The 24,967-nt window shown below is 33.5% G+C and overlaps 1 protein-coding gene across 1 annotated transcript in view; it reads right to left on the bottom strand.

The window, feature by feature from the left end:
* LOC130645078 (DNA-directed RNA polymerase I subunit RPA1-like) overlaps positions 1–24,967 on the bottom strand; it is a 42,429-nt gene continuing 17,462 nt past the window's right edge. The window contains exons 6-40 of the mRNA XM_057450937.1: positions 23,350–23,472; positions 22,696–22,793; positions 21,467–21,611; positions 20,672–20,755; positions 20,385–20,523; positions 14,775–14,889; positions 14,559–14,667; positions 14,279–14,365; positions 14,060–14,131; positions 12,851–12,943; positions 12,566–12,774; positions 11,929–12,045; positions 11,052–11,209; positions 9,441–9,565; positions 8,760–8,975; positions 8,471–8,548; positions 7,828–7,977; positions 7,580–7,635; positions 6,967–7,125; positions 6,557–6,656; positions 6,294–6,388; positions 5,824–5,947; positions 5,493–5,548; positions 5,053–5,110; positions 4,530–4,639; positions 3,877–3,938; positions 3,654–3,763; positions 3,411–3,483; positions 3,274–3,312; positions 2,943–3,040; positions 2,774–2,851; positions 2,607–2,666; positions 1,258–1,365; positions 656–766; positions 1–327 (exon numbers count right to left, since the gene is read on the bottom strand). Coding sequence (XP_057306920.1) covers positions 31–327; positions 656–766; positions 1,258–1,365; positions 2,607–2,666; positions 2,774–2,851; positions 2,943–3,040; positions 3,274–3,312; positions 3,411–3,483; positions 3,654–3,763; positions 3,877–3,938; positions 4,530–4,639; positions 5,053–5,110; positions 5,493–5,548; positions 5,824–5,947; positions 6,294–6,388; positions 6,557–6,656; positions 6,967–7,125; positions 7,580–7,635; positions 7,828–7,977; positions 8,471–8,548; positions 8,760–8,975; positions 9,441–9,565; positions 11,052–11,209; positions 11,929–12,045; positions 12,566–12,774; positions 12,851–12,943; positions 14,060–14,131; positions 14,279–14,365; positions 14,559–14,667; positions 14,775–14,889; positions 20,385–20,523; positions 20,672–20,755; positions 21,467–21,611; positions 22,696–22,793; positions 23,350–23,472 — 3,912 coding nt within the window. The 3' untranslated portion in view covers positions 1–30. The remainder of the gene's footprint in view (positions 328–655; positions 767–1,257; positions 1,366–2,606; positions 2,667–2,773; positions 2,852–2,942; positions 3,041–3,273; positions 3,313–3,410; positions 3,484–3,653; positions 3,764–3,876; positions 3,939–4,529; positions 4,640–5,052; positions 5,111–5,492; positions 5,549–5,823; positions 5,948–6,293; positions 6,389–6,556; positions 6,657–6,966; positions 7,126–7,579; positions 7,636–7,827; positions 7,978–8,470; positions 8,549–8,759; positions 8,976–9,440; positions 9,566–11,051; positions 11,210–11,928; positions 12,046–12,565; positions 12,775–12,850; positions 12,944–14,059; positions 14,132–14,278; positions 14,366–14,558; positions 14,668–14,774; positions 14,890–20,384; positions 20,524–20,671; positions 20,756–21,466; positions 21,612–22,695; positions 22,794–23,349; positions 23,473–24,967) is intronic.

Raw genomic sequence — 24,967 nt, 5'->3', positions numbered from 1 at the left:
TCTCCATCTTATTTTATTAAAAAATTCTCATCATACAGATATTTTAGGTATCAAATCCACCATACCAGTCCCCTGACCAATAACGCGTCCTACAACAATCCTCGACGAAGGAGAGCCTAAATTATCTGGTTGTCCAAAAGCAGTAGCACTTCTTAAGAAATGAGTACTTGTCTCGAAACTCATCTTTTGAAATGGGAATGGATTCGATTCGATACCGATTCGGTTAAACGGTTTATACACCCCTTCAAATGTCATGTAATCAGCTATTAACGACAAGTGACGCGCATCGATGTGAATACCGTAAACTTTGAACACGTCTTGCACTTCCTAAAGTAGAAATGGTATTTTGAAAGAATTGCTTGTAATTCGATGGAAAAAAGTACTAAAAGGGATTTATAAAGGATATCATTAAAAAACATTTTTGAAAGCTTTTGAAAGAAAACATTTTCACGGATCTTTGAACCGCGTAAGCACTCCATATAACGTTCTTTTAACTAAAACTCACTCAAACCGACCAATGAGCCTTATATACCAACTTACGAGTAACAATAATTACAGGCTTGAACAGCAAGTCACAAGAAATCATCAAAAAGACGTTTACACAGATAAACCATGCTTTCTCTTTTAGAGAGCTGGACACGTTATCTGTCTTTACCTTGATAATAACATTTCGAGCTGCTTCTATCCCATACGTCTTTGCGACACCATGAATGTTGTTGCTGTACAAACTGTTTAAATCTAAGATTTCAGGATATTTCCATAACTCCTATAAACAAAAAGTCTAATCAATGAAGTAATGCCTCTGTTACTTACTAAAATCTCAAGCAATACCCAAAAGGGATTTGCAATTTTGGACAAGACTATTGTTAAGTCCCTTGGAGTGCAAGTTGAATCAAAATAGCTAACATGTGAAGTGAAAACGGAAAGTATTTCACACTAAAAATTGAATAATGGTTTAGGCGTAACAGGCCTAAACCACGCGGGAACAAAATCACAAGAATCTTAGATAGATTATTCGTTAAAAAATGTTAAAGATAGCTATACACTTCCAAATTAAATGTTCCAAAAATAGTGTAATGCCAACAACAGCAAACTTTGGCTGCAATAAGTTAGCAATCAACGATTTCACACATAAAATCCCCATTTTACCCGATTTTGAAACTTTCACGAGTGCCGTTATTTTTTTATATCCTAAATGTCACTTTCCAGGGTAGCTCTGAACCATGCCATCTTACATAGCGTATTAGTTTTTATTACCTGCATGTTAACGCCCTCCGTTTTTAACCTTGACCGCCCAACCTCATCAGGAGATTTGCTTTCAACGACCATGCTTCGACTGATTCCTGCAGCTTCATGTATCACAGACTAAAATTGAAAACAAGGAAGGTATTACTTGTGCACATCGCAAATTCTCGTTGTTTTTGTGTATAACTATATACATGTTTTTTTAAAAGAAAAAGAAAATTTAAATGCAGGCTCGCGTATGCTTAGCAAAATTTCATTTTTGGCTGAAAAATATGCTTTTTTAAATGCTTATTTTTTAAAACCTTATTATGTCTTTTCACAAAAAAGAAAAGAGGTGCAGTCAAGCCAAATACTTCTTACATTGCTCTTCCTGGTATAAAATGGCTCACTTTTATAAAATTAATTTATTCATGACTTTAAAAAAGAATAGATATCTAAGGAACTGATCTCAACATTATACTTAGCATACTTAGCATATCTTTTAATACTTTTAAAGGAGAACTAACGAAAAAAACTACATATATGTTTTGATGTAATAAAACCATTCTTACATATCACGAAAACAACATAAAAAACTTTTTAAATTTTCGCAGTTTACATGTCTAATATTCGTCCCCAAAAAGGTCACCGCCATTATCGAACAAAAGCCAACTTGGTTCGAACATATTTTGTTGATTTGTGACATTCACCCAGAACTTGTTAGGATGCACTCCCTTCTTGGTCTCCAAAAGAAATTTTAATTTATCGAAAGGTTCGAGCGATGAAAAAGACAAGTTAAATTCTAGGACAATATCATCATAGAAAAAATAATTTTTAAATGAAGCACCCTGTTGTCTTTCAAGATGTTTTGATACAAAAAAAAAAAATACAAGAAAAATTTTATGATAAAGTTGAATACACGAAATACTCATTTTTTCCAAATAATAACTCATGTCTAAAACTTTAAAACTATATTTATAACGGTGAAACATTACTTTATTGTGATAAAGATAATTTTTTTCAAAATATAATAAAATTACTCTTATACAATCACAGGGGGCACATTTTAGCATTCCCTCGCTCCGTTTATTCAGAATGCGTTTGTACATCCCCGTAGAGTTCGTCACACAAGTTAGTATTTTACCGAACAGAAAGTTCTAATTCACACTGTCATGGCGGCGACCGTGGGACTCCTATGACCCTAAATATCTCGAGAACAAAAGCTCACAAATATAAAAAAAATAGTTCAGTTTATATTCACACTATAATGAACACTTTAAGCACAACTTATCAATCGTTAGTTCTTCTTAAGCCTCAATATGCTTATAAATGTTTTAAAAATAAAAACCATAGTGGATGAACAAGGGATGATATAGTGCTACCTTTTCTGCCAACTTTTCAATTGTGGAAACCAACATGACTTTACTTCCCGAGAGAGGAAACTAAATTTACATAAAGTAATTAATATTAAAGATTTCCTCCGTTGTGAACGTCCGTTGTGAACATTTGTGGATCTACTTTTTAAACTATTTAAGAAAAAGCCACAAACTTGCAATGTAGCTTCACACCATTGACTTTCTTCATCAACCAAATATGCGATAATATGTCTGTCACGCCTCAATACATTCTGCAAAGCAAAACACGACATTTTGTTAGAAACTGAGACAACGAATTTAAAAGTAAACAATAGAATAAAAAATAAACAAACGCTTATCTACCATTATTCTAGGATTTTGTTCGACGTCTGCAGATTGCAAGTGCTCTTTTTTTGGTTCCACATCCAGCACAGGGTTGCCGCTATCGCCAATAGTGGTGTCTAAGAAATAAATGAAGAACACAATACACTCACCCGCAAAGTCTGATGATTATGTTAAAAAAAATTGTTTTTGCTATTGGTAAAAAATTCGATCTAATCAATCGCTGGACTGATACATTTTTTGACAAGCAAGGCCAATGAATTTGTTTCTTTTTAAATTCACAGGTATAACTTTTTTAAAAACAAGTGAATATCCCTCAAACTTTTTGAACATAGCAGAGAATATTTACTACCTTGCTCTTCATAGTCTGCAGGTTCTCCCTTGATTGCAACTAAAACAAAGTAATTTATACAGGTGATCAACACTTCCATAGTACGCTTTTGACAAGGGTTAGAACGCAAAGAGCAAGATCAAACCAATTATTTTTACCATTTACTGTTGATGAATCAAAACTCTCTTCCATCTCCTCCTGCTGTTCTTCGGGATCATCGTAAGAAGTAAACTAGAAAAGCAGCATGATTTTAACTGATATTGGAACCGCGTAAATTAGTCTATGGAATGGCGAATATAATGCTACATTTCTGTTATGGTTTTGAGAGCAGTTTCAAGGTTTGTTAAAGTTTCTAATACGTATGCAACAACTCTCTCAATCGAGAACACACTTAAAGGTACCTGCTTTTGTCGGTTTTTCCCTTTAACGTCAGCCGCGTCGCCATCGTGTCCATCGTCATCTGACAGATCGGCAAGATCATCCGGTTCTTCTGGAGCTACCTCAGGATTTTCTAAACAATAATAAAAAAAAAATTCCTTGAAAGAAAACCTTACATGTAAAAGTCTTAAGACTTTGGTACAAGCTCAAGTTTTTCAGGAAAAGCAACAGTACTTGAAGTATAACCTTCAGCGTTTGTGTTGCGTGATCTTGCAGTGGCAGTATCGTCTGCTCTTGTTTCAACAAGTCTAAGAAAAATCAGAAGACATATTAGCATGAACATCTCAATACAGAGCAGGTACGATTTCTATCATAAACAACTGGTGGCTCTTCTTATTTCTTTTGTATGCTTGCTGGATATCAAACCCTTGTAACTGATTTATGGATTTTTACAACGTTTAAACGGACATAAAGGTGTTCTAACGATAGCTTTTACAAAAAAATAGAGTTTCACCGGTGAACAAACAAGTTTAAAGACATTCCTAGACATTTACCATTTTTCAAGGAAATTGCTAGCAAAAATTTGAAAATCGTACTTCGGAAGAGTAGATTTTAATAAAATAAAAATCAATGTTATAAAAATTGATACTGCTGATATTTTTTTGTTGATTTCAGTTAACTTCAAGAACAATCTAGCGAACTTGAAATTTTTATAGCTAAATCCCAGTACAAAAAAGTAAATTCATGAGCTTATATAGGACAGATATCAATTAAACAGTAATAAACAAAGATACGTAGTTAACTCCTGATTTCCCACTAATTTCACCTTGAATGTAACCATATATATGGAAAACATTAAAAGCTCTGCTCAAAGTGGATAATATTACAATAGCGCTTACCTTTGTTTTTCTTTAATTCTGATTATTTTGGACACTGTTGTAGCTATCCTCTTGATAAAAACACTTTCAACGTACGAGATAATGTCTTCAGGTGTAACGTCATAATCATTCTAAAAAAAAGCAAACTTGTTGTAAGAAAGCAACAACATCGACCTTGAGACTGCAACAGCTATCCCAAGTTCCTTTTGAAATTAGAGTTTTTTTCCTTTGGTTAATTTGGGCTAAAATTGGTCCAAGGTGCGGCAGCTTTAGCATTGGATGACACAATCATTTTTGCCCAAAAGACTGGTCGGGTACACTCGGATACACCGATTCTTGTAATTGAAATATAGAAAAAGTAGTGGGTGTAGGAGAAAGGCCGTTTTTTGTAGGATTGTAAAACACATCAGATATCGTAACAATCAAAATCAATGATACCACTAACGACCATAGTAAACAATAAAACGAATTCTGTGGACAAATATGCTCTTACAGAATACAGCAAAAGTCAAGATTAAAGACAAAAATTATTATAGATAGATACCTGGTACGCATACGTTGGTAGGAATTCAAAGCGTATTCTGAACTCACGACATCTCGTTCTAAACATAACGCATAATTTTAAAACATAATGAACACGATATTTGTGCTTCCTGATACATTTTAATTGAGCGCATCAAGGCGTAGAGGATATTTTCTGGAAAGCAATTTGCAGGGAAAGAAACACTTTACCCATTTGAAGAAACACGATGCTAATCGAAGAAACACGATATCAACTGATAAAAACCTTGATTTTCCAAGAAACTACAAGACTAGTACACCTGAAAGTTGAAAGCAACTGAAAGACTGATGTTTCATTATCTCAAAAAAAATGCTCGACTAAACATTGCTTGCACGCATGTGCCAGATGTCTATGATCTGAGAACAAATTAAATATTCTATCATGAGCAGCAAGCATTCTAAGAAAATGCTTAATGAACTTACACGTTATCATAGTTAGATGACGTTAGCGATTCGTGCACGGATATGTGTTGCAATACCTAAGACATATGTGGTGAAAAGCAGACTTCAAAATACTGAGCACTTCTTATTTTGTCCTTAACAGCTTTACTGTTCTTTTTTACTCGTGTAAGGAAGAAGGGTTTTATTTCCCAGTTGGAATGTTGCTTGGTATACTTAAAACAGGAAAATGATAAGGTTTTTTCTGACCAAAAATATGAAAACAGGGTACAATATCTACTTATATTGCATGTTATAGATACGGTAGCAAGGTCTCCAAAAAATTGTTACGAACGCTAACTGGGTCTGTTCCTACCTGTATCAACAAGAGCTTATTCATTCGTTTTGAAATAATTTTCGCATTCTCTTCTTCTCCAGCACGCACGAGAATGTCCATTTGTGGTGTTTTGATGTTCTCGCTAGCAGTCATCAAAATCTCTCTACAGCAAACAACATAGAGAAGTAGCAATTTAACGAAGTCTAAAACTTATATTAGACTGTCTACTTATTATCGCTACCTGTGCTATAAGTTTTTAGTAAAACTATAGAAAAATTAAAAGCAAAAGTACCGATCTAACAAAAAATAAACAGTGTTATCAATTAAAAATGTTGCACTGCCATTTGACGGAGACGAATTAACTGCAAAAACAAGTCGTCCATCCAAGGTAAACTTAATACATTTTGCCACTTCTTTAAATTTGAAAAAATTAATAAATATTCGTTTAATATACAGAATTTATTTGGCATAACGCAAGATGATACAAAAAGATATTTTCTTGACGTTACCTTAACCTTGGTATACCTAAGGTGACGTTCATGTCACCACGACCAGCGAAATGAAAAGTGTTCAATGTCATCTGAGTTGAAGGCTCTCCAATTGACTAAGACAAAGACAAGATCACCCAAAGTTCAAATTTAAACATTCTCTCATGTGCGTATTCAAACATTGAGTTACTGCTTTTCCCATCAAGAATCAAGTTGGCCAAGAATAGAGTGCATTATACATGCCTCTGGTAAAAAAACGGAACTAAAAAAATTCAGTCATTCACCTGTCCAGCTAGTAAACCAACAGCTTCACCTGGCTCTACCATTGATCGCATGTATTTGATCAACATTAAGGGCAGAAATGTTCCTTTAGACACATTTCCACTAAAAATTGAAACGCAAATATAACTGCTACATAGTAAGAAAGTTTTTTGGAAAGCTTACAACAAAGAGTCACAAGGATTCGATTTTAGTTAAAGAATCCATTGCAGCAGTAGGCGAATAACAAGGATACTGTTGCGAATGACAAAAGAACGGATGTGTCAAAATAAAACTGCTACCCCGCTTTATAAGCCATTCTATAAATATACTATCACTTTATGATTTTATCAGGTGTAATCCACCTGTGCTATGCATACATATAAAAACTCATGAGAGGTAAAAAACGTTGGTATATACCTTTGTGTTAACTTACTTGTTGTCTTCGTCATCCTCCACTAAAACACTATCAGGATTGTGTTTTATATAAAAATTCACATCATCTTGAAATTTCTCAGAAACTGCTCCAAAGTGACTGCTCCCATTGCATTTGGACAGAACAGGATCTGGACATGGACAGCACTGACCCATATAACTAGCAAAAAAAAAAATGTTAAAGTTTGGTTGAGTTTATTACCACTAGCTTAATTTTAGCACTTAAAAAGAATAAAGGAGGATAATTAGGTAAAGTTGCACAGACTTAATAGTTTCTGGGTCAAAGCCAAGACGTAGACCAAGAAGAAAATAACAGAAGATAATAAGAACAGACTTGCTGCAAAGGAATTTTAGTTTAGAACTAGCAGCACAGTATAGATCAAATTAGGTCTTTAATTTACTCTGTTCAGCCCATGCTAGCATGGGCTGAACAGGTGTTAAGCAGAGAACAAAGCAAAACGCGTTGGTAAATCAAAAGAATATATCTTTTCTGTTAGATTTTATTGTATTGTTTACATTTAAGCAAGTTAGCGTCCAGATGTCCCTTCAATTTGATAGTTATATGCGGACAATTTGTCATAGTTTGAAATAAATTTATTTGTATGCTTGCTCACCTATCTTTCGTGGGTCCCTCAGCTTTTTCCCATCTTGAAAGCAACTTTAGGTCAGCCTATACGATAACAGCAGCGTAACTGAGTTAAAACTGGCAACGGATTGCACAACTAATTGTGTTATTATCGAGTGACGATGCACAGAATGACATTAAGTGACACCCTTTCATGAAGAAAATATCGTGGACAAAATCAAGAAAAAGAAATTGTAATAAAATAAAAAAATAAAAAATAAAAGTAAAAGCAGAAACCTCAGTGCGTCCATTTTGTCTTGTCTGTGAAGGATACTTCTTGTTGATTTTCTTTTTGTTGTCATGCTCGAAGAGATGAAATGGTGCATTTCTACTGTGTGAATATATGGAGGAATAAGGCTTGCCAACTCGCTTCTTCCAGCGGTCACACTAAATATACACAAAACAGAATACGAGGTAATGATCACGACTATGACCTAAAGAATACTTGCTAAAAGAAAAATACTTAACAGCAAGGCTGTCTGAAGTCTTGCAATTGAATGCAATTGAAAAAAACATTACAAATGCAGAAAGTATAAGAGGGAAATGAAGCTTTCGCAAGGATAAATGTTGACTCCAACTCGACACTAACCAAATCAAACTGCAATATTTCTTGATAAGTTATAAAATTTAGAACTAATTTTAGATAATCTAAAAAAACACGAGCATTGTTACTTATTTCTAAGTTTATAAACTATTTTTGATATTACTTTATTATTAACTTTTTGGAAAAAAATAAAAAAAAAAAAAAAATACTGATATAGAGCAAACAAATTTAAACCATATCGTCAGTTACTTCGTTCTAATATAAATTAGGTATATAATAAAAAAAACCGTAAATTTAAAAGTGTTCATGCCAACAAGGGACTCCCCCTAGCTTTACCTTTCGTTGTAGCTTTGGCGCTTTTTTCACATCTACAGCTTGACTTACTTCTTTTGGTTTCAATAGAGATACATAACTCTATAGAAAAAAAGAAATAAGAGTTATGCCCAACGCCTTATCTAAAGGTAGCAGGATGATTAATGAAAAAAAATAACCAATACGATCAGAGTTAGGCTGAGTCAAGGGTGGTACGGTTAAGCAGACGTACGGCTGTGTCGTAGGGTTGAGCGGTCGTAGGGTTATGTGGTGGTAGGTTTGAGTTGGCGAAAAAACCTAACATGTATATCACCTCATAGTTTTCGACAATGGATTTAAATTGATTCTTGTTCAAGTACTGGCTCTTCAAAACATCAATACCATCGTCGCCATACAAAAACTGCACGACCGAACCATCTCCATCTCGCACAGTCATATCATATTGTACATACAACGCCTCCAAATGTTTAATCAAACATCGCTGCAAGTAACCGCTGCGACTGGTCTTCACCGCAGTATCTACAAGACCCTATAATAGCGAGAAAAAGATATGTCATAAATATCTAAGTAACAGCGGAGAGGTTATATAAATTTGCGTTAATAGTAATTGCATAATTATTGCAAACATGCCTAAAAAACATAACACAATCACCACGACGACGACGACGGCGACGACAATATTAATGGGGAGAGAGAAACATTGTTACCCTGCCGTATATTAAAAACGCTGGCACTTGGCTATAACTTTGCTATAATGTGAGAAGACTCGGGACATTTTAACATAATCTATTGAAACTAGTCGTCAACCCGTGGAAAAATCCACAGGGTCGCCCCTCCTTTATATATCGCATTTCGTGTTTCTGTAACAAGATGCGTATTTCGCGGACAGACAGACAGACGACGGCTATTATTAAAGAGATATACATCATCCAGTCCCAACATTTTTAAGTAGTTATAGAACACATTTACATGAAAAGAAACAACACCTAAATACCTCACGACCAGCCATACAATGGAAAAAATATTCTTGCGGACGTATCCCTGTGAGAAATCTACCATCGACAAATCCCCCTGCTCGTGGACTCGTATCGTAAGGCCTGAAAGACGGTAATGAACGTCCTATAAAAACAATATTCTGCAAATAAATCATTGTAACACAAATTACTTTCTTCCTAGTGTACATTTTTGAAGCTATCTTTTTAACAACATATTGGTGCTACGTCTAAGGTTACCAGATCTTTAGTTGAAAATAGGGGAGTTTATAGATTAGGTTTATAGAATTTAAAGTAATGTGTTTACACTAGAATAAAACATTATTTTTCGTTCATATTAAATCAATCCGTTTTCATAGGACCAAAGAAAAGCCAGCGAGGGTGAGTACTATTGGAGCCAGCTTTTATTCATTGAAGAATAGGTATACGTTTTTTTATAAGCACAACGCTTATACGCACACTCAGGCTCAAATAGGAGAATTTTTAAACCATATACTAAGCATATTGCTCAGACTTGGTTAATCCTGCTGTTTTTTCTTTTATTATGGGTATTTTAATTAGACACAGACTTTTCTAATTCCTTATACCAATAATAATTAATTAACATCACTATTCTGTCTAAACTTGCCTTGTATAATTATACCTTTAGTTTTGTCGCAGTTCTTTTAAAGGTAAAAATTAGACCATTTCATCTTATTGCATAAAGTAACGTTTCAGGTTTTCAATTTTTCTCCAATAAGCATAAGTAAGCATACCCTAAGCCTGATTGTGTGTTCTCGCTAAACATATCCTAACCTGATTTTAAATGTAGTAGTCATTTCACCATGTCTAAGCAGGATTAAAAGTAGTTTGTGACAATGGATAAATTCATAGCGATTCAGTAAACGTACTTGTTACTGCAAATTACAAATACTGACATTTTATTCTGGGGTTTAGTAGATTCTGGAAGGTGTATTAGTTTAGTTAAGTAAACCAATCTGAATAAATTTTATGCAATAATATCCCATTTCAAAACAATGGTAGCTGCAGATAAAATGTTTGTATACAGACAACACTACTGTAATCATGAACAACATATAATTAAACCAACATGTAGTGAAACACCATGGCTAATTTCAAAATTCGCCACCACAAGTGATCACATTGGTTGTTTCTATATAAGAGTGTTTGCGTTTACAACGGACTTAGGATCTTAGGTTATTAGGTTAAATTCACACTCTTGAAACATGCCAGCTGTTGCTCATGTCAACACCACAACCTTTTCCACCCAATTTGCAATTAAAGAATGCTACTAGCGAAATTCACACGCTTTTTACCTGGCCTACGTGGCGCAAAAGTAACGACTTTACAGCCTGTCCACACTGATTTGGTAAATTAAATTCTTCTTAGTGTTTTTGATGCATTTTTTACAGATACTGTGAAGATTTTATACCATCTACACTACTCCAGATAGGATAAACAGTTATTTTATATGTTACATCATAATAAAAGGAATTGTCGTAGAAAGAATAATTAAATTCAATACCAAAAAAGGAAGCTAAAATTAAGTTAGGAAGAAAGTACGGCTACAAAACGAAGGTATATCTGCACAGTTTGCAGACAAGTATTATTACCTGACATAGAAAGAGGTGGACGTCTTCCCTCCAGTTCGATCTGTCCAAGTAAACAGGATATTTGCATACAGTTCACTGATGATCCTTTTGCACCAGATTGTACCATTAGCTGAAGAGCATTGTTTGGAAACTTTTTCAGCAAACCTTTCATACAAACACTTAAAAAAACAAAAACTTATTTTAGCACAGTCCACATACATGGATTTTAAATATATTTATTTTCGTTAAGCAGATTTTACCCTATTTGGTATGGGGTCAAAATGTGCACGTGAAAAATTAAAATTTATTAACTGAATTATTTGCTCAATTGTTATAAGATTTTACGACTATTAATATTTTTAAGACTAGCATTTTTTCTAAAAAAATTGACTCCACCTGTTGTAACGACTGACTTATTACAGATTGCTTAAAATAACAATAGTAAACTTTCAAATTTTCAAATCTTTGATTAAGTCAAATTTTTAGCTAAGTTTCGCGACCTGTTGAATCTGTGTTCCCATAATCCTAACCCAACATATGAAATATATGTGTGTAATTTTCGTGTGCAAAGACCGTACGATATGTTATAAACCTGACCTTAACAACAGAAAATCAAAATAGAATAGCTAAATATTGGCGAAAAAGTTCTCAAACGCGATTTTCACAGGTATCTTCCTTGATTTTAAAATTCGAATTGACGTCATACAAAAAATGTTAACGTCGGCAGAAAAATAACTATACCAATTTATTATTTTTTTTTAACTCAGTTAACTCAGTCAGAAGTTATTAAAGGTGGGTACTTTATTCCCCCCTTACTTTCAAAGCCCAAGAAGTCCATACAAAAAGAGTGAAGTAAAATTAGGAAAAAAACGGAAAAAACACAGGCTATACTACTTACGAGTTAACTTTATTGTTGAGTGAATCCGTTCTTGACTTCATTGATAGATCCAGAAGTTTTAACTCACTTCCTTGATCAGTGTGGTGAGCCTCCTGTAGGCGATTATTCAGTGTCTCCCTGAAACATAATTGCATGTCAATAACAACAAAAAAGGCATTAACGTCTTTACAGACTTTTTCAAAAAGAGTTTGATACATGTGGCAAAAAAGCACATGTCAAGTATTTCAAATGTGCTTTTAAAGGTAAACCTTTTACAATAAATTTCACACTTTGAATGTGTTTTCAAAAGAACACCTAAATTCTTGTGTGTGTTTACCTCTTCTATGAAAAAGCCTACATTTAAGCAAACATGTAAATATGTGAACCGGGGTAAAAATAATTGTTGGCTTTAAGTCACTCTCGATTTACACTTACTACAAACAAACCTTCTGCTACAAATTTTATGCTTTTGTTATTTTTAGGCTAGACCAACAGGAAGTTGAATCCACTTACAGAAAAACTAATATTCAATTAGGTGACGCAACACTTGGAGCAACAAATGCTTTTTAGATTTTTTTTATTTATAAATCTATAAATCTAGTATTACAGCAAAAGAAAGAACAAAGAAAAAAACTCAGCAAAAACGAAAAACTCTCACTGATCGCAACTCTGTATGTTTAATGCTTCTAATGCTGAGTCATTACCACATTGTCGTCCATCCGCCATTATTTCACGCCTTTTCCTTTCAGCAGGTGGCAGTACAAGAATGTCTTCAACTCCAAGTGTGAAACCAGTATGTTGAAGATATGCTGTGAACAGACGAGCTAATACTGATAAAAGTTTTCCTGATATTTTGCCACCATATAACTACAAGGTAATGGGTTTTGGTATTGATAATATCAAAAAAAGATAAATGAAACTTTTAAAATGTAGTATTACTTACTTCATACACACAATGTACCAGTCCAAATGGTGTAGCACCATATTGTGTTTTATCCAAAAGTCCTGTCATCAGTTCTCCATCTCGTATTATAACCTGCAAATAAACACTGTTGTGATACTTATTTACTTTCTGAAACAATGTCAACAAGTATAAAGCAAAATAAATAAAGTCCCTAACGCAACTTTCTAAATTGGTCAGATCAATCGGGCCCAAAAACGGAAGTAATGACTGTCTGTTAAAATGTTTTAACTATTAAATAGTATGAACAATTTTTCTTTAGCCAAGATGAATATTTAATGAATTTTTTAAAGATTTACTTGAAACAGAACGAATAGACGTCACTCATGCACCAAGTTTATACTGCCATGCTTATTATGAGTAATCGAGATAATTTTACGTGACCAACATCAATAGTGTCATACAGGTCATACCGCCCTCGTCTCCAGCCTGCATTATCTGGCTCAAATAACACAAGTTTTGCTTTTTTATTTTAATCGCTTAACACAAGGCATCCGATGCAATTTTTTGTGGACACATCTACGTTATATGATGAAAATTTCTATGATCATATGTATATTGAGATGTTAACCAATCATAGCACGTTCTAAATTGTGCTGAAGTTTTTAAAGTCATTCTCCTCTTTTAAACGCAATTCCCACATTTAAATCTTATAAAGACTAAGTTTTTTTCCGCCGACTTAGCCATAACTTCACCCAATTTATTTCCTCTTCTTGAATTTTATGAGATAACTGCAATTATTACAGCAGCGGTGGCAAGTTCTTGTCACTCATGTTTATGAAGAAAAAGAAGTGAAAGTAAAATATGATGCACAATGTATGATCGCGTAACAACAATGCGTATGATGAGAACAACAGTTCGTTTATATGATCATATATCATATAAAATTTGATCGTGTAAAAGCAGCTTTAGGCATATGCTTTAGGTAGCTGCTCCTTAAACATCAAAATTTCATGGCCTGTCAATAATCAGCTTTTTTGTGCAACAAATAATTATTTTCAACTAATTTTTACCATCATAAGCAAAACTTGCAAAGAAATAATGCAACACAGGTTAATACACTCTACCATAGGGAGAGTAAAAAGGTTTATCAGCAAACACCCCATTTTGTTTGGAAGATATAACTAAAAAATAAGCTAATGGTAGAATCCACCCCTCATCCACCAATAAAATACAGATTAAATTTCAAACCTGTCCTTCTATAAGAAAGGGATCGTTTACGTGAGCTTCTTGGTATCTGCTAGTCTTACCCTTTGGCCAGTTCTAAGGTAAAAACAAACAAATTTAAAAATGCACTAACTAGAGAGATGTCAAAACTCAACACAAGCTTACTGTTAAAGGCTGTCAAAAAAGAAGAGTAGTAACAAATAATTACACAGTAAATATTTTGTAAACTATGCTAACAGTTACCATATCAGATACTTTGGCTCGACTTCCTATCATATTTAAAGGTTTTCTGCCAGTTGGTATAATGTTCAGCAATACAGATGAAAAGACCTAAACAACAATGTCAAATAGACATGCACAATAGTAATGTAAATATACTGTACAACCTGCAAAATGAAAGTTTTTTTCTGTAAATTGGACTTATCAGGGTACACAAGAAATTCGTTCAAAATCTATCAAATATATATATGTTCTGCAAAAGATCAAAAAAAAAGAGTTTCCCAAACACTAAAAGTGCACATACTTGCTTCCCTGACCACAACTGAACTGGTTTCATTATACATGGTGGTAATAACTTTATACGGCCTGGCTTATCTATTAATGCATTAAAGATTAATTGTTGGTAATCCTCCCTAGAACGAAATATAAAACAAGTTTGTAAATTCTGAAAAAGGAGAAAGAAGAATTCAACAAATTTAGCTTCTAAACAACCAAATCCACTTAGTTCAGACATAGTTACCGATTAAAAAGTGTATCTCTTGACGTCATACGCACACCAGATACAACATGATCCTGGATCAAACCAGCCAGCGGCTTGCCATCTTTTGGACTTAAATAATTAAGATTTGTGCTAACTAAAGAGAATTAAAAATAAGTAATACGAAAAAACTTTGACAAAATAGAGTCATCATACATGGTTAAATCATAAATAGTCTAAAAGAAGTAGAGATACATTTTCTTCAGAGTAAGATTGACTGTTTAATAACCTGCTGTTATTGGTCATTCCAGACCTGCTGTAAAGGAAGTGTTCTGCAGTATTTGTTCTTTAAAACAAAAGGAAGAAACACGAGGTGGAAAAATCTAGACTTGCATGAAAGACTTGCCTATTTAAAAAAACAAAATTTAAAGACTTAAAGAGATCCCAAGGTATAAAATGATGTTGGGCTTGTATTATAGAGCTTAGAAAGTTGGTTATCAAGTCTTTTTAAATTTTTTAAAAAGCTCTTTTCGTTCTCAAGATATTCACATTTAAAGAATTTCAGATTTAGGGGCTATTTCTTTCGCACACAAGAATCGGTTCTGAATGCTCCAAGTGCTCCAACTATCATTTCTTTGGTAATTTGGGGCATTCAGAATCGAATCTGGATGAACTCCTCGAGAAGCAGTTCACTTGGAGCATTTAGAGCACTCAGAACTAATAATTTGACTTACTACGGTCAAAGCCTTCTTGCTCCGAAAACCCATTTCTTTGGCGCACATTTTTTCGCTAGTGAAACTCTTGCAGTGAAAAACCATTTTGAATACTTGAAACAGCCATATTTGTTTAGAAATGAGCCGTGGTTTCTTAATTATGCAAAAATTATGCAAAAATATAAGCTATATTTTTAAACCACATAAAAATGTTGGAGCACTTGGATTCGGTTCTGTGTTGTTTCTTTGGTCACCGGAGCAGTTGGAGCATACAGATTTGAATCTCAGGTATGAAAGAAATAGCCCCTTAATTATGCAGCATAAATTATGATAAATTATATTTAAGTAATAGCAAATTTTGATATTTTCTGTCATCAGTAATTTTAGACCTGTTAAGGGATATGCATTCAAACTTTATCAATGCATGGGTATTATAAAGGTGAATTGATTAACATTGACATAAAAATGACTTGCGTTTGCTCGCCCCAGGCCTCTTAATTTTCTCGATAACTTTTCAAAGGATTGTTCAAATTGAATCAAACATGGCACACTTATAGTACGTCATAAAAGGAACAAAATGGCAGCAATAAATTTTTGCTTACGTTAGCACATTTTTGTGACGTAATCAGAAGCTTGAAATTTGGTAAAAATGCCACTATCTGCTTAAAATGTAATTACTTTCATTCTAGAGGGAATTTTTACATTCTGCTTGAAGTTTCTGAAAGCTAAATAAAAGTTATTTAATATATCTTCCGGTTTTTAGATGGATCGCATTATTGCCCGAAAATCGGGTTTTCTCCGATTTTCTGGGTATAACCCGACAACATCGAAAAAACGGATTAATCAAGTGTCCGTATTATGCTGATTATGATTCTTCCTGATGAAACAAAGTTGTGTTGCAAGTTTTAAGTTCAAAGGGTAATTCTAACAGGAGTTATTATAATTTCCCCAATTATAAGGTTTCATAGAGATTTTTCGAGGTAGTTTCGAGTAATGGCCAATATCAAAGCCTCTGAAATGTATGGGACCTAAAAATTAAGCATATAGCTGTCTAATAGATAAATATTGACACTCAGTATGTATCATAGCAGATTACAGATTACGGCATGTTGCTATGAAAAAGAATACAATTAATAAAAACATTTGACAGTTGTCAATCTCATAATAGAACAATCATAAAACAATTATTGTTCGAAATATATTCCAGCAGGAGTTTTTATCAATCACAAAACATTTGTTATGTTATACACGTGTTTGAACACTGAAAACATACAAATATCGAAAAATAAAATTGTGATTACCAACCTTGTCCCCAGGGCTGTATTGATTTAGACGGGAAACCGTTCACTAGCCTACGTTCACATAGGTAACGTTGGGTCTATAACATAGGCTGAAGCTATCGTTCACTCGATTTATTTTGAAATGGCAGAGTGAGTGAAGATGGTGGTAGGCTTGTGAATTCAAAACATTAAAATGTTACGAATGTGATCGCATGTACATCAAACTCAAGCAATTTAATCGTTTTGAAGGATTGCAAATTTGCTGAAGAAAAACACTACTTAGAGCTTATATTTATCCTCTGCCAAAGTGGACGAAAGTCTACATTTATATTTATATGGTCAAGCTTCGTGTATACAAAGCCAACTTTCTTGTAAATAGGTCAACTTTTGTGTTTATATGATCAAGCATTATGTATAAACGTCAACTTTTATTTTTTATATCAATTTTCATTTATATATTGCTAACTTTTTGTGTATAATTCAACAACACATAATATGTATGTTTAGATTTGATATATATTACAAACTTTTTTATTTATATATCAAACTTTTTGCATGTGTGTTAAATGCGCAAAGTAAATGCGCGTGCAAGTGCGTGAACGAGTCATGAAAAGGCGGGAAATCATCCTAAAAGATGGCTGACAATGTAACCATTGAGAATTCCTTAAACGAGTTGCCTTCTTTAATCTCACAAGCAAGAAGACGAGTATTTGCAATGAACATCAATATTTGTAAATTTTTGTGTAGGACATTAGAGGATTGTTTGCAATTTCTGATAATATTTAATCGAAGAATAATAGACGCAGGATGTGAAAACTTCGATGGAATTGTCAGTTTATTAGATATAATAGTGGAAGAAATCCATTCTTTAAAACAAAGATTTGAAAGGATTCTCGAAGAAAACGTTACTTCAGAAATCCAGCAAAATATTTTCCCAACTAATTCAACTGAAAGTTGTTGAGGAAGGCCTAGGAAGGACGTTGTACAATCTGATGTGGAAGATTTATTTGATATTTATCGAAATTGGAATGATGTGGCAAAATGTATTGGTGTATCAACCAAAACGTTAAGAAGAAGGAGAATTCAGTTCGGTTCATACACCCGAGAACAGTGGTCCACGAGAGTATTACTCAAAAATAAGCCACGCAGATCTATGTGAAGTTGTGCAAGAGGTATTAAATTTTCTTCCCAACGCTGGCTAAACCTACATTACTGGAGCATGTCAATCAAGAGGTATATATGTACAACGACAAAGGATCAGAGAAGCAATAAACGAAGTCAATCCGGTCAGCCAAGCATTGCTAAAAACACTCAGTATTGTAAGAAGAGTGTATCACGTGAAAGCACCAAATTCTCTTTGGTAAGTAAAAGTTTTAGCAATGACCATTTTCATAAAATGAAATGCTGCTGCTTTACGGTTGATGTATTCATTTCTCTTAGGCACATAGACGGAAACCACAAGATTATACGATGGCTTTCGTAATACATGGCGCTATCGATGGGTACAGTCGCTTAATCACGTACTTGAAGTGTAGCAATAACAATAGGTCTTCAACTGTGTTTGAATTATTTGAAATTGCTGTTGGCGGGAACAGCATCCCGTCGCGTGTGAGAGCTGATTTTGGAACAGAAAATGTTGAAGTAGCCAGATTTATGTTTAACGAAAGAGGTATTAATCGAGGCAGTATGATATGCGGTAAATCAGTGCACAACCAACGTATTAAACGCTTTTGGGGTGAAGTGAAAAGAAATGTCGTTCAACGGTATTAAAATATTTTTTACTTTCTTAAAAATGAGCAATTGTTGGATCTGTTAGATGAAAGTGACTTGCATGCGCTTCATTTTGTTTATTTACCGCAAATCAATTGGACCTTGCAAGAGCTTGAAAGGGACTGGGCTTTCCACCCGCTTTCAACAGTGGATAACAAATCACCACGTCAATTGTGGCATTTAGGTATGACAAATCAAGTCAAGTCAGTCAAGATTATCTTTGAATACTTCTCGAAAGTATTTCATCACTTCTTCTTCACTCCAACTTTTATCAATTTCCAGCTCACTCCTAACAAAACCATTTTTTATCAACATGGCCTTCCTTGGGTGCTTCACAATATATTCCTCTCTGGAGGAAGGTAAGAGGACAACATCCTTAGTTCGATACACCAAAACTGAATTTTTTGTTTTTTTCGAAGAGGATGTTGCTGCTGCTGCTGCTACACCCCTTTGACTTCTTTTATTGTGGTTTCTGTGGTGAGATTTTCCTCTCTGGAAAATTGGTCTTTTGCTTGGTTGTAGAGGATCAAGAGAAATACAATTGTCAGAAGAATGACCAATACCACCTGGGGGTATGATATTGCTATTGGTGGTAGTTGTTGTGGTGCTGCTTCTGGAAGAAGAAGTGGAAGATATTCTCCTCCTGTTGTATATAGCACTGAATTCTTCATTGGGAGTCGAAAAAGATTTTTCATTTGTTCTTGAAGGAAGTCTTGGTGATGCATTCGGTGAAAGAATTCTTTTAATGGATTCCGTGAACGATGGATGGTTCAGTATTTCTTCTTATAGAGGAGCAATCGTTCTTTGTTGTTCATCGTTTAGGTCAGCCAGTTTTGTTTATCATGTGAGCGCTTCACCATTGGGTTACTCATTATCAGGACCCAAGTCCCCGCACATTATACGACGGACAACAACATATTGATACTGTACAAAATTTAAACTCATTACATGAAATGCATATACTTAACTTCATCACATGAAAGTTATTTTATTGATAAAATGTTGATAAATGTTGTTCGTATATAAGCAAATGCTGAACATGTGTAAGAAAATGTTGAGCATGTATACGAAAAATGTTGAACATGTATACAAAATGTTGAACATATATATGAAAAAGTTGAACATGTATACAAAATGTTGAACATATATACGAAAAAGTTGAACATATATTTGAAAATGTTGACCTATACATAATATTGGACTTTTGTCCGCTTTGGCAGGGGGGGGGATATATATTTTATTTTTTTGGGATAAGAATTTGGGATCTCATACCGGTAAACCGGTAGCAAAACCTCTCTGGTTACGTCAGTGTGAGCTTTCTAACAATATAACAAAAATATACCCTAATGTGTCAGTGGCTGCAAAAATGGCATACTATACAAAAAAAAATAAAAATGGTTGGGCTAATGGATATATTAGGTTCAAGTAATAAAGCCTAGAGAAAGAAACAACCAAGCTAAAAACGCTACCACATGTTTTTATTATTTATTTATTCAAAGTTTTGCCCAATACTAAAAACAAATAAGATGTTAGTGTAAAGCATTTATAGGCAAATTGTTCTCCTTTGGCATCACAGTATTGGGTACTTATTGTGTTAAAACCAGAAAAATTCACAAAAATTTCTTTATATCATAACAAACTACATTTGGTTGACTTTTAAGTTATATTTTTTTAATTTCATAAAAATAAACAACTTTTTAGGGGGTTTTGCCATTATCATACAATATGCCCATATTATCATTAATTAGCACAAAACATTATGCCAATATGGCACTTGTTTTCTTGTTTCAGGCCTCTGACATTTTTGCCAATGACCCAATATTTATATCAACAGAAAAGAATAAGACACTTAGAATGTTACTACAAAAACATATAATGAGTAGGTTTACCAAGATTATATGCTTCTGATCTTGCCAATTCACTTTGTGGAAAATGTGCATTCATTTCATCCCCATCAAAGTCAGCATTGTATGACTTGCAATTTGCATAATGAAGACGCAATGTGCGTTCCTTTTGAAGAACTTTTGCCTGAGGTAAAAAAGCATAAAAATGACAATTTAACAGTAAAACACAAGTAAATAAGAATTTTACTTTTGCAAAGTTATCCTATATTTATTTTCAACAGAAAAGGTGAATATAATGTTGTAACTAAAAAATAGAATAGCAATGTGCATACTTTATGAGCCATAATGCTAGGCCTATGCAGTGTTGGCTGACGATTTAGAAGTAGAACATCTCCATTTATTAAATGACGATGAACCTAATAACAAAGTATTTGAATATATCATTGCCTTAATGTAATTTATAGCAAGGCGTTAAAAAGTCATCTACCCAGGGTATTAAAAAAGGGAGCTGTTTCCAGGACTATTACAATGTCTAGGTTGAAAGTAGTACCACAAACCTGGTTTAAAAAGAATCATTACAGGTTCTGTGAAATAGTTTTTACGTTCTTTTATCAAATTTATTTTTTGATTTTTTATCTAGCAGAAAAGTAATAACTTTTGTCAAAGATAAATTCAATGAAAACTAATGTAATGAAAGAGGTTCCTCTAATACCCCCTAATAAGAGAATTCTAACTCAGTACCAAGAATTTTTGTTCTAAGAGAGCCGTAAATACACAGGGTTTCATTTACAGGCCAAAATAAAAAAATTATTTTGTTACCTAATATAGACTTTATTAATGTTTCCATGATTTCAGGCAAAATGAAACTCATTTCGATGTTAAATTTACTCTGCTTAAAATAACATGAATGTTCATGTATACACCATTTTCTTGAAATGAAGCTATTCCGTATGTGTACAATGTTATAGTGCATGTGTAATTTGGACAACTCGATATAAAAAATTCATGTTAACATGACTCTATGTAAATTTTACATGGACTCAACTGAACTTAAATAAAATCTGGCAGTCTTAAAACAAAATGGAAAAATATCACAGCTTGATAATAAACTTGCTTTAAGTAACCACCTTTTTTTCTTGATGAGGTCGGTCAGTATTCCTACTCGAGGTTGCCACAGAAGAACTTAAAAGTTGCTTGGCAACTGCTTGCCTATCATTCTCGTTGTCCGATAACAATGCTTTACGGCCATCTTCATACTCTATCATGACAGCACTGCAGTAAAAGAAACATAAACATGGCTATATTTTGTACGGTTATGTCTTTTGGATAATTACAAAAGATTCATGCAAAATCTGCAAGGACATTAAGCTTTCTGCTACTTACACACAGAAATTGGCGTACTTTAATGGTGGTATTTTCTGCAGCACCTTCTAAGCCTTCTCAGCCTTCTTCTCAGCCAACGATTTATTTATTTATTTTATTTATCATCAATATTTACACAAGATATACATTTTAGAAAAATTTTGCTTTACGTGTCCTGTTAAAAAAACAAACTTAAAATTCTCATCAAAAAAAAGAAACACAAAATGTTAACTCAAAATACACAAGTAGGTAGGAATGGAATAAAACGCTAAAAAAAATTTGAACTTGTTTCTATTTGTTTCAGCTCTACTGAACCTTCCGAGAAGACTTAGAATGCCTTCCAGACATTCCTCAAAAAGAGCAAAATGTTTGGAAGGAATAGGAAAGGTCCTACGTTCACGGCATGCTTTGTCCATTTGTTTCCGCCTTCGCAATCTTTTCAAAAGCTACCATATTTTATTTATTTATATAATTTGCGCGAATTATGCATGCTATACTGGCAACAGCATAATTAAGTAAATTTAAGGGTGGATGCATGCATAATAATATAGGCCTGCCCTCAAACTGTTTTATTTCAGTAAAGTTCCTGCAAAATTATAATTAAAGCGTGGATGCACGCAAGAGGTTTTTATTATACTATAGGAAAAAACAAGATGTCTTCTTTAACACCTCCATTTGTTTACATTTTTTGTATACTTATAATTTAAGCGTGGATACATGCATAATAATATAGGCCTGCCCGCAAACTATGTTATGTTTTAGTAAAGTCGGCCTTGGAAAATTATAATTTAAGCGTGGATGCAGGCATAATATAGGCCTGCCCGCAAACTCCCTGTTAAAAATTGCCAATGATGCTAGCTTTGCTTGCTTTTCTGAATATACAATTTAGTTCTGCTGAACATGTGAAAACACATTTGATCAAACGAGGAGTAAAATTGGTATGTAAGGAAAGAAAGAAACAACCAAACAAATTAACAATAAACAGAAGGCATACCCAGGGTATTTATTAGGACCATTGATAATCATTTGTTTTAACTGTGGTAAATTCCAAGTGGTGACAGGTTGAACATAAGTTAGTTTGCTAGCAAATACCTAAGGTGAAATGGAAAAATTAAATTCCTGCTAAATCACTTGATCGAAACTATCTGTTAAAACATTCGCTTGCATTATTAATAATATATTTTCGCATCTACAATGATTCTTAAAAATAACCCAGTAGACTTCTTAAGCATTTGGGTGAAAAATTCTTGGTTTAGGAGGCAACAATTTCTTTTCACAGGCTGATTTTATCCAAGTCCTATAAGTTTTGTATTGTGAACCTGAATGTTTTTGTGTGATGTTGCTAAGCATAGTTCAATAAAAACAAAAGGATTGTTAGGAGATACAATTATAACAAAAGTATGTAAGCAATGAAATATATATCATTAGAGAGCTAAAGCAAATAAGTCACAAGTGTCACTGCCAATTTAAGATTTTTGGCTACAACGAAACAATTTCCAACATTTTCCCATCGACAAATTAGGAAACCACAGAAACATGGAAGGAATTCATTACTGTGAAATAAATTTAAGGTACAGGTTATCAACTGATTTAAGAATTAGGACTACATTTTTAAAAGAAATAAACTGCAAGCCTAAGAGCTACTTACTAAAGGAATACCAATCTCATCTGTGTCAATATATGGATCTGGTGAAATCACTGAACGACATGCATAGTTTACACGTTTTCCCATCATGTGCTTGCGGAACAAACCTTCCTTCTTTTCAAGCAGCTACAATAAATAAAAAAATAAATAAAAAATAAAGTAAAAAAATATAACAACATGCTTTGAATCTTTCTATGTTCTCAAAAAAATTCCTAACAAAAAACTTTTTTTTTCAGACAGAAATATTTACTGTAACTGTTATCATTTCTATTGTTTATTTGCCACAAATGCCTTTTTTAAACATTTAAAAAAGGCATTATTCTGCTCAAGTTCTTGTACAAGCCTTGGACAATGCATCAGGCTACAAAACGTGAAGGTAATGATTGTTCCCTTGCTTCCTCATTACCCCAACATGAATGCATTTTAATTAGCCAAGTGTATTTATATTTCGCTTTTAACAGTCTTTTTTATATTTCACTTTTGCACCAATTTCATGCTGCCATGTTTGTTAATAATAGTAATTAAGATAATTTTACGTGCATTAACAATATCAATAGTGTGAAACAGGTCATAGTGACCTTGTCTGGAAATTGGAGTTTCTTAAAACATTTAAACTTGTTCCCAGCTCTTTAAGCTTCTATCAATGGAAAAGATACTGCATGCTAGCGTGCATAATGACCGATATTAGCAGTAGAAAAGAAAGTGAACAGAAACTTAGTGGTCATGCAGTGATGAAACATTTGCACAACTTCTATTATGCAAATTTCAAATTGTAAGAAGACATATTTGTTTGCATTCGTAAGAGTAAAATAAGTTTTTTTTTCTTGTTATCAGTATAATTCAATAACTGTTACCCTATCGTTACCCTAACAACGAAATGGAGGCAAAAAAAATTGTTCATCGTTAATTTACTGCACAAAGTGTGAAGCCATAATACAAACCCTAGTAAGCATTAGTTTAAATTTTTAAAAAATGCATTAGAATTTTTAGAATATTTATAAAATATATAGAATAAATCCCTTTATTCAGAGCCTTAATCACTGGACTATATTAATAAATTGCATGCGTTAAGAGAGTGGTGTTGACATGGGCAGAAAAAGGGAATTCGGAGTCAGACAATAAGAAAATAATTGGAGGTTCATTGGATGTGTGACACTAGCTTTAGGTGGGTTTATAAGATTTAAGCTTTGGAGATATTACAAAGCGGCCATTTACACGTGAAATCTCATCCCTGGATAAGTTTTGTCCCGGGAGGAGTTTATCCCTGTGTCTACTGAAAGTCCTCACAACATTTACACGTTTAAGGTGAAATTTCATCCCGGGATGAATTCATCGAAATCTCATCCCGGGATGAGATTAACAAAAAAATACATGTAAACATAAAAATTCCTTTCATCCCAGGATGAGAATGCTGAATGGTACACTTTTTCACACTTTTTGAACATAATTTTAAATATAAGAGCTATAAAATCAATTCGATCTTTCTTTTCATGACGACTGACGCAAAGAAGTAAAGAAAGCATTTGGATAAAAAATATGAAAAGGTTGGTTGTAACTTTTTCGTTAATTTATATATCTTCTCTTCGTCTTTATTTTAATAAAACGAAATGTCATTCTAAAT

This window comes from Hydractinia symbiolongicarpus, chromosome 5 (assembly GCF_029227915.1).
Source record: "Hydractinia symbiolongicarpus strain clone_291-10 chromosome 5, HSymV2.1, whole genome shotgun sequence".
Lineage (NCBI taxonomy): Eukaryota > Metazoa > Cnidaria > Hydrozoa > Anthoathecata > Hydractiniidae > Hydractinia > Hydractinia symbiolongicarpus.
This window is presented reverse-complemented; position numbering and strand designations above follow the sequence as displayed.